The sequence below is a fragment of the Chiloscyllium plagiosum genome, unplaced genomic scaffold, assembly GCF_037043375.1.
Source record: "Chiloscyllium plagiosum isolate Xiang-an unplaced genomic scaffold, Cpla_swu_hap1 HiC_scaffold_12, whole genome shotgun sequence".
NCBI lineage: Eukaryota > Metazoa > Chordata > Chondrichthyes > Orectolobiformes > Hemiscylliidae > Chiloscyllium > Chiloscyllium plagiosum.
This window is the reverse complement of record NW_028270150.1, coordinates 53,040,143-53,057,364: the sequence shown is the minus strand read 5'-3', so window position 1 is coordinate 53,057,364 and position 17,222 is coordinate 53,040,143. Positions and strand designations below refer to the sequence as shown.

Here is a 17,222-nt window from a genome sequence, read left to right as displayed (position 1 = left end):
TGGCTTAGAGAGGAACTTGCAGGTGATGGTGTGCCATGCATCATCTACCACCCTTGTCCATTTAAGTGGTACATGTTGTGAGTTTAGAAGGCCTCTCAAGGAATCTTAATGAATTACTACAGTGCATCTTATAAATGGTAGTCATTGAGGCTACTGTACATTTGGTGCTCCAACCACCAACTTTCATGCCTTGCACGACCAATCAAGTGGGTTGCTGTGCTCTGAATAAGTGTCAAGTTTCTTGAATGATGGTGGAACTACATTGATCCAAACAAATGGTGGATATTCCATCACAATCCTAAGCAATTCCTTGACATTGGCAGTAAGGTATTGTGAAACAGAAAGTGAATTACCCACCATAGAATTCTTAGCCTCTGACTTGTTCTTGTTGCCACAGTATTTGTATGGCTGGCCCAGTTCAATTTCTGTTCAATGGTAACCCTCAGATGTTGGTAGTGGGGGATTAAGCAATGATGTCATTTAGCCGTCTGGGACTGATATTATTGGAGATGGTCATTGCCTATCACTCGTGAAGCACAAATGCTACTTGTCACTCATGCAGGTCTTGCTGCACTTGGACATGGACTGCTTCAGTATCTGGTGTGTCCCAAACAGTGTTAAACATTGTGCAATCATCAGCAAGTATCCCCACTTCTAACCTTTTGAAAGAGATAAGGTTATTGATAAAATGGTATTAGATGGTTGGACCTCGGATACTATCCTGAGACTCCTGTCCTAGAACTCAGTTGACTAATCTCCAACAACCACAACCATCTTTATGCCAGGTATAACTCCAAGTAACAGTGAGTTTTTCCCTTGGCTCCAGCTTTGCTGGGGCTTCTGAATGCCATACTTGGTCAAATCCTGCCTTGACATCAGGCAGTCACTCACTTTACCAATGGAGTTGAGTTCTTTGGTCCATGTTTACACTAAGGCTGGAATGAGGTCAGGAGCTAAGTGGTCCTGGCAGAACTCAAACTGAACATCAATGAGCAGGTAGTTGCCAAGCAAGTGTCACAAAGTTGCCAAACAAGTGTCACTGGATAATACTGCCACTGAATCCTCCATTATTTTACTGATATGGAGAGTAGACTGCTAGGGCAGTAATTGGCTGGATTGGATTCTTCCTGCTTTTTGGGCATAAGATATAACTGGGCAATGTTCCATATTTCTGGGTAGATGGCAGTGTTGTTGTTGTACTATTCTGTCACTTCACCAGGTTGAAACGTTATTTTTAGATATGCTTGTTGTGGTAGAGTAGAGGTTACGCCAGGCCATGAGATTACAGATTGTGGTTAATTACAATTCCACTCACTCATGGTGGCCCTGGTTTGAGTTGCTCGATCCTGTTCAAATCCATCCCATTTAACACTGTTAGTGCCTAACAACACAATGGAGGGTACCCTCAATGTGAAGATGGGACTTCGTCCACATGACTTCCTTTTAACTCAATTGAAAATTCTTCTCACTGCTTTGACATGTGCCTTGATGGGCCCATCAGAGTATGCCCAGAGGGGTATGGAGGGAAACTGTAGGCTTATCGTAAAGGGAGACAAGACTGGGATAACAGGTGGAAGATTCTAATTAGATTACATTACAGTGTGGAAACAGGCCCTTCGGCCCAACAAGTCCACACCGACCCGCCGAAGCGAAACCCACCCATACCCCTACATTTACCCCTTACCTAACACTACGGGCAATTTAACATGGCCAATTCACCTGACCCTGCACATCTTTTGGACTGTGGGAGAAAACCGGAGCACCCGGAGGAAACCCACGCAGACACGGGGAGAACGTGCAAACTCCACACAGTCAGTCACCTGAGGCGGGAATTGAACCCAGGTCTCAGGCGCTGTGAGGCAGCAGTGCTAACCACTGTGCCACCGTGCCGCCCATTCCTTATGTGTTGGGTAGTGATTTGGGAAGGCAGATGGCCTGAGAGAGGAAATGAGCAGAGGCATGATAACATAAAAGAAGCATCTAGGAGAAGTAAAGAGAAAAGATATAGGGAGAGGGGGGGAAACAGAAGCAGTTCTGAATCAGCAGCTGAAGTTTTGTAGTCATTTAAAAGTCTTTAAAGTGCTCAATTCCATAGTAGTTAATTCTTCTACAAGCTGTTAAGGCACCACTTTGAAATCACTGAACAAGAATACTAAAGAAACTCCTTCTAAAGATAGGACAAGTATAAGCCTTCAAAGAGAGTGTTTGAATCTAAACTAAAATGCAGTCCAGCAATTTAAACCCAAAATCATCTTCAAATCGGCTCCATATAATTTTGTATATCACTATCAAGTCTACCACAGTATCACCTTTTATACCTCTTTTTTTTCCCCTTTATAATCAAAATACCACTAAGTAAAATTTTAACATTGATGAACTGAAATAATTGGAGGGTGTTAGACATTTGCAGGAAGGCAGTATGAGAGGGTTTTTATCTGAAATTCTACCCTGTCATTCAGATACACCTTTATTAACATAAATTGGTGATTCTTGGACATTGAGACATCAAGGAAAATTTGAATGGGTCAATTAGGAAAAGAACATCAAAAGTTGTTGCACTTTTTTTCTGTTGCTTTAGAAAATTATTTTTACTCAATTCATTCCTAGGGTAAAAGTACCTATAGTATCTCAAGTCACATTTTTAAATCTGTAAGTAATCTGCATTATAAAGGACAGTGCTCTGAAAGTTAGTGCTTCCAAATAAACCTGTTGGACTATGACCTGGTGTTGTGTGATTTTTAACTTTGTGCATTATAAGCGTGAATTTGACCCTTTTTTTTCAAAAACAGATGCAGTTTATGGAGTGTGAGCTAGCAAGGCCAGCATTTGTTGCTCATCCTAGATGCTTTCGTGAAGGTGTTGGTGATCCATATTTTAAACTGCTGAAATCTATCTTGTCTGTACTCACAGTATTGTTAGGAAGGGAGTTCCAAGATTTTGATTCAGTGACAGTGGAGGGGTAGTCATACAGTTCCAAGTCAGACAGGTTTTGGTACAAATGTAAGATTTTAGATTTGTCTTAAACCATCTCTACCAATTTACCTTATATTATAATGCACTGTGTTATGTATTGTGTTTGATAACAAGCCTATGCAGTAACCAGAGGGACAGGATTGCACATGTTAAGACTTACTAAGAGCAAGGTGCAAAATGTTTACACCTAAAAATAAAGGCAGAAGCAACTGGGATAACTGTGGTAAAACTTTCAGTCTCCAAGTTTGAGCTCAAAGAAAAACAGATGTTTCGCAGAGATGTTGCAGTCAGTATGGTCTGCAGAGTAAAGGCTGTGCAAAGCATTAGACAGAAGGGAGGGAGGACTATCCTGAATGCAAGGGAAAAATTTCACAGCAGTCTACGATTAAGTTTAGCACTTCTTAGGCTAGGAGCAGGAATTTCTGCCTTATTGCTGGTGGTCAGTTTTGGGAATTCCCTGTAAAATCTTGGAAGCATCTTTTAACAGTCATTCAATGTTATAACTCAGCAAAACAGGCAGACATGAACCCATTGGAAGTGGGAACTCCAGTGGATGACATATCTTTTGACACAGGTTTTCATGTGTCAAACAGAACACCTAGCCACTCTAGTCTTTCTTCTACTGGGTTTCACGGTGGTTCAACGGTTAGCATTACTACTTCACAGCATTAGGGACCAGGGTTCAATTCACCACCTTGGGTGACTCTGTGTGTGGGTTTCCTTCCACAATCCAATTTGGATGGGTATATGAATAGGAAGGATTTGAAGGGATATGGGCTGGGTGCTGTCAGGTGGGACTAGATTTGGTGGGGATATCTGGTGAGCATGGACAGGTTGGACTGAAGGGTCTGTTTCCATGCTGTACATCTCTATGACTATGTGCAGGCCAGGTGAATTGGCTATGCTAAATTGCCCATGGTGTTAGGTGCATTAGTCAGAGGGAAATGGGTGTGGGTGGGATACTCTTTGGAGGATTAGTGTGGACTTGTTAGGCCAAATGGCCTGTTTCTATTTTTTTTTCTTTCTCTTTTTTATATAATTTAACCCCCAAACTACCACCTAAGTGTGGTAGTGCTTATTTTTTCCCCAGCACCCATGGTGTGTGTGTGCAGGTGTGAGACAGTGAAAGACACAAAGTGCACAAATCTTTATTCAAATTCCACCACCAGGAAGATAGGAAAACACCCGGGTGGCCAGTGACAAACACTGCCCTTCACATCAAAGGGCAGTGCTGTGTGATCAAAAAACAGTGAAGGGGAGGGTAGGGACTAAATCAAAATAGAGTTGGAGAGAGAAATGATGCACTCCACTCCCTGCAGCGCCCACCTCTCTCTGAACAACTCCAGGGTGTTGGTCGACACCGCGTGCTCCTTCTCCAAGGACAAACGGGCTCTAACGTAACCGCGGAAGAGGGGCAGGCAGTCAGCCCTAACGACCCCCTCCACGGCCCGCTGCCTGGACCTGTTGATGGCCAGTTTGGCCAGGCCCAGGAGCAGACCCACGAGGAGATCTTCAGACCTGCCCTCCTTCCTCCATACCGGGTGCCCAAAGATCAGGAGCGTGGGACTGATGTGCAACCAAAAGCAGAGGAGGAGGTTTTTAAGAAAATCAAAGAGGGAGGTGGCCTGTTTCTATACTGGAGGGAATCTAATCTAATCATTATTTCTGCAAGCAGCTAGATAGCTGGGTGTGACAATCATCTAATAAAGAAATCAGTGCAGGTGCAGCACTAAGAAAATTCACTGGAGTATTTTCAAACATTTTCTGTGGAGTGCTTCCCTCTAAATACTAAGGCACTCCTGTGACCAGCCTGACACAACTTCAGACAGTGTTGTACCAACTAGCCAAAACCCTATTAGTAAGCATTTACTATTTGTGCACAGAAAGCAGGAAATAACACTGTAGAATGCTAGCAGTACAGAGACATTTAAAAAATGAGTTACAAACAACCACAAATTTAACCACTGGGATTTCCTCAAAAGTTGGTGTTAAAGTCCATTTTGAAAGTTAAAACAGTTTCTTAAATGTCACGAGTTTTGTTACTTGGAGAGAAGTGGTATGGGTTTATTACTCACATTCCTGTTGAATGTGTTCCCAGGTAAGAGTGGTAAAGTCATGCTGCCTCTATTCCAAGCTCTCCTCGATGGAGCAACTTGTTTGAGTCCCCGTTGCCTCGGTAACAGTAACGTCATCACAGCGGGCCGAACATTTCGCCATTAAAAGGGCTTCAAAAATGATCTTCTTTGTTGGTAGGTTCTTGCGTGGTGAACCCCCTCCGTCCCAATTTCACATTTTTGATTGCACCAACTCCCATGCAGTTCTTTTTGTTTGTTTTTGTTTCATTCGAATGTGTTCTGCGTTCGACAAACACGACGGAAATGGTTCGCCATCTTGAGAAGGTCTTGACGTCTCACTTTATTGTACTCTCCCTCCCCATCAATTGTCGGTAGCTGCATCCTCTTCCAAATTATCCGACTCCTGCTCACAACTCCAGATTCCGCTTTTACTTGACTTGCTGCTGAGGCAGGCAACACATTGCTCCTGTAGTCCCGCCAGCAGCTGTGATTAAAATAAATAAGTGTGGAACAGCAATTAACATTTATATAGCACCTCCAAACCTCAAAAATTGGCCCAAGACTCTAATGTTCATGAAGAATTTCCAGCCAGGAAAGAGAATAGAAGAGATTGAAGGGTGGTTGTTAATAAGGATTTAGGAGGAAGGTGGAAGCATAACAACGTGGGTGTGCTGTATATCTACTAACAAAAACAGAAATTGTTGGTGAAACTCAGCAGGTCTGGCAGCATCTGTGGGGTGGGAGAGTAGAGTTAATGTTTAGAGTCCGTTAATTCTTAATCCGTTCAATACTGGCCACAGTTCTGATGGAGTCACTTGGTGAGTTTCACCAGCAATTTCTGTTTTTGTTTCAGATCTCTACCATTTGCAGCTCTTTGTTTTAGTATTTATATGTTAACACACAGGAGACACAATTTGGATGCAGTTGCTAGAATGCAGAGTTATTGATGGTATGGAAGTGTATCTCTAGTTATAGAACTGGAGAAAGGTGTTGAAGATATTTAAACATGAAGGTGAGAATTTTAAATTAAACACAGAGGACAAAAGTCCAGTGTGTGTTATCAAGAACAGAGTGACTTGTGAGTTGGAACAGTTGTGGGATAGGATATCTGTAACACAGTTTTGAATGAGCCCAATTTCTGGAGGGTGGGAGACTTGCTCGGACAGTAATTGAATGTATTTTAAAGGTACGGTTGAAATGTTTAAACAGCAAAGAAATGAAGACAGGACAAAGGTGGCCAGTATTGAATGTTGCTTAATGCCACATTCAGTTTGTGAAGAAATGTTTATTGATTAGGAATTCTGTTGGGAATTGAATAATATGCAGAAAGTTGCAAACAATGACCTTAGACAATTGTAGAGATGAGAAACATCAGCGGTGAGGTTATAGAGTTGTGACAAAATACATTGGCTTTGGCCTGTCAGATATTCAACTGATGTTTAATTCGACAAGAATAATAGGTATTCAATTCCACAAACCTATTCTGCATTTCTGATGGGTCAAGCTGATGTGTATCAATGTTCCATTTATCTTTCCTCCATATTCCTTGATAGCCTGACCTAAAGATAACTAACTCATCATCGTTTGTGCAAAAAACAAAATCATAAGTGCCAAAATATAAAAGGAGAAAAAAGATATTTTAAAAATGAGTATTTATGTATCATCCTTCATGATCACTAATGCAATGAAAAATAGAAAATAGGAGCAGGATTCAGTATGATCATGGCTGATCATCCACTCAGTACCCAGTTCACACTTTCTCCCCATACTGTTTTGATCGCTTTAGCCCTAAGAACTATATCTAAAACTTTCTTGAAAACATTCAATGTCTTGGCCTCCATAGAATGGTTATTCTCTGGTTGAAGAAATTTCTCCTCATCTCAATCCTATATGGCCTACCCCATACCCTTAGACTGTGACCCTCTGACTCTGGATACCCATCATAGGGAACATCCTTCCTATCTTTGTCTTGTTGGAATGTTAGCGGTTTCTATGAAATTGCCCCTCTTCTTTACTCGAATGAATATATTACAAAGGAAATCTTACCCTAGGAAAGACTATTGAAGTTTAATCATCTTTGTATTGAGGGTAATGTGGCAGCTAACTTGCATGCAGCGAAGTCCCACAAATGATGTTATAGTGACCTGATTAATTGTTTTATCCAATTGCTCCTCCAACAGCACTCAAAAGCTTAATACACATCCAGGACAAAACTTTCTGCTATCAAGAGAGGATCTAACCATCTATGTTTGACATTCAATGACATCACCATCACAAGATTTCCAATATTAACATCCTACCTTTGAGCAGAAACTGACCTGACCAGCCATTTAACTGCTGAGGCTGGAAGAGCGGGTCAGAGGCTAGGAATTCTGTGGCAAGTAAACTCCTATCTTTTCAAAAACCGTCCATTGTCTTTAAGGCTCAAGTCAGAAATGCGATTGAAATTTCTCTACTTGTCTAATATCTAAGACTCAAAAAACCTCAAGCCCATTTCATGATAAAGAAGTCTTCTTGATTGACGTGCTATTCACCACCTTCAACAACTACTGCATTGATCATTGAGGCACAGTGGCAGTAGCTTATGTAATCTAGAAAGTGCAGGCAGCACTCATCCGGGTTAATTTGACAGTACCTACCAAACCACAGTAGAAGTGGGCAATAAATGCTGGCCTTGCCAGTAATACCATAGCATGCAATGATCTTTTTAAAAAAAAACCCTCACCATCACAACCCTGCAATTCTGATTTAGCAGATTTTAAAGGAAATAATTGTAAAATAACATTTCTGCTTTAAAACCTATAACTTGAAAATAAAACTTCTAAGTTAGATTTTAAACAGTCCTTTTAAGGTAGAAGTCAACAAAACCAATCAAATGTTACATTGAGCTGGTTAAAAGATTATTATGTTATTTCAGCATCAGTCACAATGTGAGGCATTCAGAATTGAGTTGGTCCTTAATCAACACAATAGGCCCTCCTATAAAGCAAGTTCAAAGCATTTTGGAGGACAGCAGGTGGAAAGGGACCTCTTGTTATTAACCTCTTTGGCTTATTTGAAATAAACTTAGCTAACATTTTGCTTTAGGGTTACGATAAAGAATGGTACTGGGGAAGAAAGAAAAAATTCGCCCCAAAGTTCAAAGTCAGGAAGCTGTATGACTTGGTGGGGAACTTGCAGGTAATGATGTTCCCATGTGTCTGCTCCCCATGGTTTTTCAGACGCTAAATGTTGGTTCGAAAGATGCAAAGGAACATTAATGAATTGCTACATTTCGTCTTGCTTATAATATACATTTCTGCCACTATGCACAGTAATGGAGGAAATGACTATTTAATACAGTTGTTATGATTCAAACTGATAATACTGGATAGGTCAGATCCCAGAATGAAACCTATTTTGCTGGATCGAAAGTTTAATTTCTGCAGTTGATTACCAAGGTAGTTAGTCACTGAACATATTCACACAAAGCTGCTAATAAAAGAATGCAACTTTATTGCACAAAAGAGAAAAACAAATAAAACCAAATATGACTATTTAGAAAGATCATAATATCAACAGCAAAGCAAAATTTAAAACTTTTTCCCAACAAGTTCCATTACTCAATCCCAGTTAAGTGTCACTCATATTTCAATGCTTTAACTTCTTAACTAATCTTTCCACTTTTGATGACTGAGGGGCTAATTTCCAGTTGCATACAATCAAACAAGGAACAAGAGTAGATCACTCAGTCCTTCTAGTCTGCTCCACCATTTAAGAGATAATTGATCTGATTTTAACCTCATGTACATTCCTGCATACTCCTGATAATATTTAACCTCTGTGGTAATCGAGAATCTATCAGCCTCTGCCTTAAAATATCTAATGTTCTGCTCTTTTGTTCTGATAGTTTGAAAACTTGCAACACAAACAGTCTTATTTTGGAGCCTTTACATAGTAAACCCCTTCTGCTAGGATGAAACTGTTCTGAACTGGAAATTCTGTCTTTCATTTACTTTTTGAAGACTTTTTAACCACTTTTCAAAAAAAACTTCACAGAATTGAAACCACATATCTATTTTATCTGTTCATTAAAATCCAAATTCCCAAATGTTATTATACATCTTTATCAAATGGTGGATAAGGGCAATCTAGTCTACTGCTTTATCCTGGATGTTTTTGGAACAGCACTCAACCAAAAAAGTGGAAAGTGCAGCATCACACTCCTGACGTGTGCCTTGTAAATAGTAGGCAGGCTTTTAGGAATAACAAAAAGTGAGTAATTGCTGTAGAATACCCAGTCTGTTTTTCTAGTCACCATATTTACATGGCATATCCAGTTAGATTTCTGGTCAATGGGAACACCTAGGATGTGATGGATGGGGAATTTGTGGTTATATTTACCTTGTCATTGCTGGCGCTAGAGTGGCATGAACATTACTTACCATTTCACAGCCCAAAGTGTAAACTTTGTCAATACTTGCTAAATGTAGACATGAATTGCTTAATTATTTGAATTGAGGGTTGTAGTGTACATTGCGATCATCATTGAACATTCTCACTAGCATATAAAATATAACAAATTTTATGCATTTCACTGATTAAAGTTTAAAATTATCTTACTGGATAGGAAATGATTTGAAAATTCCTGAGCTTCTGAAATGACTAGTAAAATGCAAGTTGTTTTCTTTCTTCCCTGAAGGACATTAGTAAACGTGGAGTTTTGACAGCAATTTGGTAGCTTCTGTTGGTTCATTTTCTTGTATGAGTCCACAAATTGATCAAGTTGATGCAATTTAGATGTGAAAGTTGAGGAAGCTGGTGGCATAGTGGTAATGTAACTGGACTAATGGTGAGAATCCCAACCTAATGTTCTAGGAACATAGATTTGAATCCCACCTTGGCTAGTAAGTTTTTAAAAAATCTGGAATTTAAAGTAATGGTGACTATGCAACCATTATCCATTGTTGTAAAAATGCATCTGATTTGCCTGTGTCCTTCATGATGGAAATCTGCTATCCTTATGAGGTCTGGCCTACAAGTGACTCCAATCTTACAGCAATGCTGGTGACTGAGCTGCCCCCAGGTAATAAATGCTAGTCTAGCCAGCGATGCCCACATCACATTGCGGGGAGAAAAGATTACTTGGTTGTTATGGCACCCATTACAATAAGGTTTCATTAAGTCATTGATCTGAAATGTTAGATATTTCTGTCTCTACAGATACTGTTTTTATTTTAGAATTTTCAGCATCGCAATATTTTGCTTTTGCCCAAAATGTTATAATTGAACACTAACCAGTTTGTAATATGACAATTGTTAATGAAATTGCTGGTTAGCAACAAAACTCAGCTAGAACTATTCTTTACTTAATGATTTTTCTCAAGTTGGTCTCCCAAGGCATTTATAGTTAATAAATAGAAAGGAAACAAGTGTAAATAAATTACCAAAATTATACCTTTAATTTAAGATCAATGTTCTCTGCTTCAAATTTCATAGTCTTTAATTAATATTCAATCAACTAAATGAATTGCCCAAATGTATATGATTGAGTTTCGGTCCCAAATACAGCTAAACAATACTAACTTCTTTGTACATTAATACATTTTAAATAGTTTGTTTAATAAGTCTGTACAACAGAAAATACAGCATTTACGTGTCTCGCTCTACAATTAAGAGATTTACAGCATAAGTATGAATATAGCAAGAGTAACTTTACAAAACTGTAAAACTGAGGAAATTAGCCTTCCTTGACAATATAAGTTATAATATAAATCGATTCAATGAATCAGTACATGATAAATAGTTGTTTGTTTGTGTCCTTTTAATATTTAAATGGAGCCTTGAACACTCTGATGGGACTCTTAGTGGGTTGTTGATACTGATGTTCTAGTTTTATTCACCGCTTTGGATTTTCAGGACCAAACTGTAGCTTTGTCTTCATGGTTGTCATTGTGTCAGTACGTTGTCAGGAACTTTTAAGAAGCCAGTCCCAATAAAAAGCCTCCAACAAAGCCACTGGCCAGCACGATATTCTTCTTCACAAATTCAGCTGACTGTGAGAAAAAACAGTCACCAGTCAAGTGTTAGTACTTAAAACCTGGATATTTGCTTATAAGTACATATCATTCACAATTTTATGACTTCAAACATATGAACAAGGAACAAGAGTAAACCACTTGAGTCTGTTTCACCATTCATTAAGATTGGGCTGATCTGATTTTAACCTCAAGTCTACATTTCTACGTATCCCTGAGAATCTTTTATCCCTTGGCAATCAAGAATCTAAATATAAAATATTTTGAGGGAGGGAATTCCCTTGCAGAAAAATTGTTTTCTTATCACTGTTCTCAATGTAGCTCAGTTTATAACTGCAAAAGACAAAATACTTTGGTGTGTGTGTAAGAGAAACAGGATATGGATTTACAGTGTTTGAATGGAAAATTTCTAATACACAATTGTGGTAGCTTTCTGCTCGGAGTCTTGTTCAAAATTAAATCAACAATTTCTTTTAAGTGCAATTTTTAGAAAGGGGGTTACCAAGGACTCCTGAATGATTCTGCAGTTTGGTACTAAACCTTACAATTCAAGAAAATACCAGATTTGATTCTTGGTCTGTGTCGAGTTTCAATGAGGAAACTTATATGGGAACTACACTTGGGTTAAGTTATGGGTTCAACCTCATGTCTTTTAAAGTTGGCTTTTCTAATTTCAGAACATACCGAATGAGGGTTGGAGGAACAAATAAACTAGTAAAGTTTACCACTTCTTTCCACTGAAATATTGGTTTGGACCCAGCTGAAATCCTCCCCATGTCAGTGCAGTAGTCCAGCAGCACTAAATACAGTAGCGCCTCGACATATGAACAACCCTGTTCACGAACAAATCGGTTTACGAACAGGATTGTACGTAAAATTTTGCTTCAACGTACGTATGAAATTCAAGGTACGAACGAAGGTACAAACGCAAAAAGCCTGTGCACGACCACGTGGTTTCATTGTTCTGCTTTGCTACGCGCTTGTTGAATGCAAAAGTCTTGGGCCCCGCATGATCTCATTCAGTTCGTCTTTGGCGCGTGCGCTGTGAACAGCGTTCGTTGCTACGTCCAAGCATTCTTATGTCATCCGAAAAATGGATTCAGTTTACGAACTTCTCGTTTCGCGAACTGGGTCCCGGAACGGATTAAGTTCGTAAGTCGAGGCGCTACTGTAGTTGCAGCCAAAGTAGCCTTAGTATGCAGAATGAACGTTAGGACAAGATACTAGAAGGCTGCCAACAACTGTGAAAGTGTACCTTACAGAAGTCTGGAAATTATGAGAAGGTTGGAAGAAAATTCTGTGGGGAAATACTGCTAATCTGTACATAAAATACCACACTTAAAACAGAGAAGATTTTGAGTGCAGTTTTCTCACCTCTTCAATAAAGGTGTTGATTTCAGGAGCAGCTTTATTTGCTTTCTTTCTCAATTGTCGTTTTGCTTTATTCACATCTTTTTCAACTCTTTTCCAATCCACTTTAATATAGCCACTGTGATTTGCAACCTGAGAGAAAAATATGCCTTAATGAGTTGTTCTGCTTTAATGTGCATTTCATTAACACAAATTCGCTACAGCATGATTGACAATTTGGGGACACTGTTTATAAAGCATGAAGTTTTAAAGCATGTATTGGTTATAACTCAATTTCAGCCCCATTAGTTTAAATTATGTTGCTATTACGCGATTTTCTTAACACGGGATTGCACAAGAATGGAACTGTACTATAGCAGAACTGACTGTATGAGATATTCTTTGCAGTATATTGTACTTGTAAGTAAGTTCCACAAATTTTTTCAATTAACACAGACAAATGATTCCCTCAATAGCAATTTCACACCTATGGAACGAGTGAGATATTGAAGCAGCAAATCATACTGTACAAGGAAAATATACAAAACTAGAGAACTTTTATCGAACTTTGGATAATTCAAATTTATCAGCTTCAAATTATACAAAAGTTATGCAGTTGGGACTTGCAAAACAGTTTATTCATAAATGCTTTAGTTTCTAAATAAGTGAAACAAGACACTAAATTTGTGAAACAATTCATGCAATCAATAGTTTTGTTTGTTTAAATGTGACAATAGACAATAGACAATAGGTGCAGGAGTAGGCCATTCAGTCCTTTGAGCCTGCACCGCCATTCAATATGATCATTGCTGATCATTCCTAATCAGTATCCTGTTCCTGCCTTATCTCCATAACCCTTGATTCCACTATCTTTGAGAGCTCTATCCAACTCCTTCTTAAATGAATCCAGAGTGTGGGCCTCCACTGCCCATGTGGTGCTTGTTTGCAGTCCCTTTGACCAACTGGACTACAGAATCAAATCAAGACTTGTCCGCTAACCATATCCGATAATAAATATGGAATTGAGATATAGAAATAAGAGCTCTGACTTTAACACTAAGCTCATTCGTATTCTTTACTGTCTATAGCCTGTTTACTACCAAGATGTATGTTTGGGCTCAGATGTTTCACATTGATATTGCCACCATATGTGACACTTGATGTGCAAGGGAATGCCAGCGCAAGGAACAAGGTAATGGATACCTTCATCTGGAAAGGTAAATGAGAAGAAGTGTCTCCTCCACAGACTTTGTCATTAAAAATTATCTATTTAGCCATCTCGGATACGTCACGTGGGATAAACAAATGACTCGTGCTTGCCCAGAACCAGTAAGCTACAGCATGTCTATTCCAACACTGTTAAAAATCACACAACACCAGGTTATAGTCCAACAGGTTTAATTGGAAGCACACTAGCTTTCGGAGCGACGCTCCTTCATCAGGTGATTGTGGAGGGCTCGATCGTAACAGAATTTATAGCAAACATTTGCAGTGTGATGTAACTGAAATTATACATTGAAGAATTGATTGTCTGTTAAGCCTTTCATCTGTTAGAATACAGTGATAGTTTCACTTCTTTCATGTGTAAATCACAAAACCCTTTTTTTAAAGTTGCATTCTCGGGTTAGCTGTTAACAATGGTGATAGCTAGACAATATGTTGAAGGTGTTAGTCCCCTGTGTTCTCTGTCTATGACCTGATGTTTAGAATCAATTAGCTCCGAAAGCTAATGTGCTTCCAATTAAACCTGTTGGACTATAACCTGGTGTTGTGTGATTTTTAACTTTGTACACCCCAGTCCAACACCGGCATCTCCGAATTATTCCAATACTGGATGCTACAGATGATTCCAAAGAACAATTTTGTGCCAATCTCAAACACACCCTTGCCTGAGTCCCAAAAGGTGACAATCTGATTCTTCTGGGTGACTTCAACACCAGAGTTGGAATGCACGCAGACCACTGGGAAGATGTACCTGGCAAAGAGGGGTTAGGGAAATCCAACAGCCACAAAACCCTGCTCCCGATCAAGTGCTTTATCATAATCAAAATAACATTCTGCCAAAGGTCTTATTGCAACACCCTCACTCCAAGCACTACCATTTACTCGACTACATCATCTGAGTGAGGGACTATAAGAATGTTGTTTTGCCTGCACCATAACAGGTGCCAACAACTGCTGGACAGACCACTGCCTAATTTTCTCTGTCAGCAAAATTAATGTAGCCCCAATGCATTTACAGCAAAAAAGTGCAATGCCTCATGTTTATGCACTAAAAGACCCTGATAAAAGAGTCCAAATCAGCCACCACTTCATTGTCAAACTGACAACTCCCGGTGATGTAAAGATATTGTGTCCACAGTCTGCCTTCAAGGCCTCCATAATCAATATCTGGAAAGAGGTTTTCAGTTTCTCGACCAGGAAAACCAGGAGTTGACAGGCCACAAGTGCAAGGCACTTCTGAATGCAAAATAGCAATCAACTTAAGAACAGGAAACTAGTTGAAGACTGAGATCCTGGAAAAAAACTGGCAACCTAAAGAACAGATGGTGGATAGAGAATGTGTAAGAGATTCAGTGATTAGCCAACAATCATGATATATAAGATTTCTTTAGCACAATCAAGACTAAGGTTCATGCACCCAAGATCCTACTCCAGGATTTGCCAAGGCATGGGGACAGTCTGCACTTACTGGATTGAGCATTTCAATGACTTCCTTAAGAGTCCATCCTCAAAATGAGTATCTAAAGCATGCTACCTAATGCCATCTCAGCACAATCTCAAACTGGTATGAGGTAGAAAAGGCCATTTGTCAGCTAAAGAAACAATGTTAGGAGCAATGGGAATTCTGCTGAAACACTGAAATATGATGGACAATCACTAATGACATTAAGAGATATCAGATTTGACATAATTGTAACTATCTTCATGAAAGATAGTAGGCCTAACTGTAGGGATTATAGAGGAACTTGCTGGCTGTTGGCCACAAGCAAAGTTTTTTATTGCAAGAATTTTCAATTGCCTTCTGCTTGTGGCTGAAGAGCTCTTTCCAGAGTCGCAATGCAAAATCTGCCTTCTGAAGGACACGATGTATGTGAATCACCACTGTCCAGCAACTACAAGAGAAATATAGAGAACAGCACCTTCTACTCTCACTAAGGCTTTTGACACTATCAATCATGAGATATTATGAAGCATCGTCCACTGTGTTGGCTGTTCTCAAAAGTCTGTCACCATCCTCTACTTGTTCCACGAAGACATGGAAGCTGTGATTCTAAGCAACAGATCCACCACAGATCCAAACACTGTCGGACTAGGAACAAGCAATTATCACACTTCTGCTTTTCTCGACTTTGCTTGCTGCAATACTTCATCTTGTCCTCAGCAAGCTCCCTGCAGAACCGGAGCTAATCCACAGAATAAACTCCGCTACCCATACAATCTTTGTGGTAGCACAAACTTAGAGGCTGAGCACCAAGCCATTGAAAATACTCTCACTAAGGCATATGAAAATTGACACCTTATACTGACTATTTGTAAGACAAAGGTCCTCTCCAAACATCCCTTGAAAAATGTAGACCACGTCTCTATCTTTGAAGCCTGCAGTCAACATTGGTAGCTGTTGTTGATAGGGTTCAGCACTGTCTTCAGTGGGTCAGCTCAGCCTTTGCTTGCTTGTGTGTGTGTGTTTTGGAAGTCCAGGATCTCAAACCTGGCAATAAAGCTCATTGTGATATCTACCATCTAATTGGCTCAGAGGTGGACAATGTACAGCAAGCACCTCAAGACTCTGGAGAAGTACCATCAGTACTGCATCAGTAAGATAAAGCTAATCCATTAGCAGGATAGGTGCATGACGATCACTGTTTTTGCTCAGACTGGCATCTGCAACACCAATGCACTAACCACACTCAATCTGCTTCACCATATCATCTTGAAATGTTTTAAGGACACCCTCAAAGTCTACTTGAAAAGTGTAAAATACCCATTTGATATCTGGAAAACCATGGTCAAAAGACTGCTTGAAATGAAAGGGAAACATTTAGGCAGGCTCTGTACACTTTTAGTCAAACCATTGATGGGAAGCTGATGTTAAGTATTGACAGAGAAAGGAGCAGGATCCTGACATCCACCTTCCTATTGATCCAACCACCATCTGCCCTATCTGGAATAGAAATGACAGATCATGCGCTGGGCTCTTCAGTCACCTGAAAATATATTTTTAATGTGGAAACAAGTTACCTCCATCATTAACGACAGAAAAGAGTGAAGGAGGAGGAGATGAAGATGAAGCAATGTAAACTAACAATTGTTATATAAGCAGGCCTATGTAACTTGAAATAAGAACAGAAAATGCTAAAATTACAAAAGTCAAGCAGGATTTATAGAAATAAAATTCATTAATATTTCAAGATAATTACTTTAGAATGAAAACAAATAAAATTTGTGACAGTTTTAAACTTCCCCATGCCTTGGCAAATCTTGGGGAGGAGATGAAAGAAAGAATGAAGTGAAAAGTTTATAATAGAGCGGAAGGAAGAAGAGAACGGACATGGTCAGGAGCCCTGTCAGGTGCAATAGGGTTGGTTGATGAATCCTTGATGGATAGAAGAGGAATCCATGGAATAACTCATGGGAAGAACAGAGAACATTCACAAATTTTTTTGCATTTACTTCAGATTTCTAACATCTGCACCTTTTGCTGAATAAGACTTTCGGCCACGTTTGTATGCAGTTCTGGTTGCCACATTATAGGAAGAATGTGGAGGCTTTGGAGAGGTTGCAAAAGAGATTAATCAGGATGTTG

At 39.5% G+C, this 17,222-nt stretch overlaps 2 protein-coding genes and 1 long non-coding RNA gene across 5 annotated transcripts in view; 1 reads left to right on the top strand and 2 right to left on the bottom strand.

Annotated features, from left to right (window-relative positions):
- Positions 1 to 5,096, bottom strand: part of efhc2 (EF-hand domain (C-terminal) containing 2) — a 121,128-nt gene extending 116,032 nt beyond the window's left edge. Inside the window, exon 1 of the mRNA XM_043700858.2 lies at positions 5,049 to 5,096. Within this exon, the coding sequence (XP_043556793.2) occupies positions 5,049 to 5,090 (42 nt within the window). The 5' untranslated portion in view covers positions 5,091 to 5,096. The remainder of the gene's footprint in view (positions 1 to 5,048) is intronic.
- An 88-nt stretch (positions 5,097 to 5,184) lies between these two features.
- The window catches only part of LOC122555147 (uncharacterized), a 22,828-nt gene continuing 10,790 nt past the window's right edge, over positions 5,185 to 17,222 (top strand). Inside the window, exons 1-2 of the long non-coding RNA XR_015758898.1 lie at positions 5,185 to 5,222; positions 7,229 to 7,425. This is a non-coding gene — a long non-coding RNA (uncharacterized LOC122555147). The remainder of the gene's footprint in view (positions 5,223 to 7,228; positions 7,426 to 17,222) is intronic.
- fundc1 (FUN14 domain containing 1) overlaps positions 10,467 to 17,222 on the bottom strand; it is a 26,534-nt gene continuing 19,778 nt past the window's right edge. For all 3 annotated transcript variants that reach the window (XM_043700862.2, XM_087992815.1, XM_043700861.2), the window contains 2 exons: positions 12,440 to 12,568; positions 10,467 to 11,083 (listed from right to left, as the gene is read on the bottom strand). In XM_043700862.2, coding sequence (XP_043556797.1) covers positions 11,006 to 11,083; positions 12,440 to 12,568 — 207 coding nt within the window. In that variant the 3' untranslated portion in view covers positions 10,467 to 11,005. The remainder of the gene's footprint in view (positions 11,084 to 12,439; positions 12,569 to 17,222) is intronic.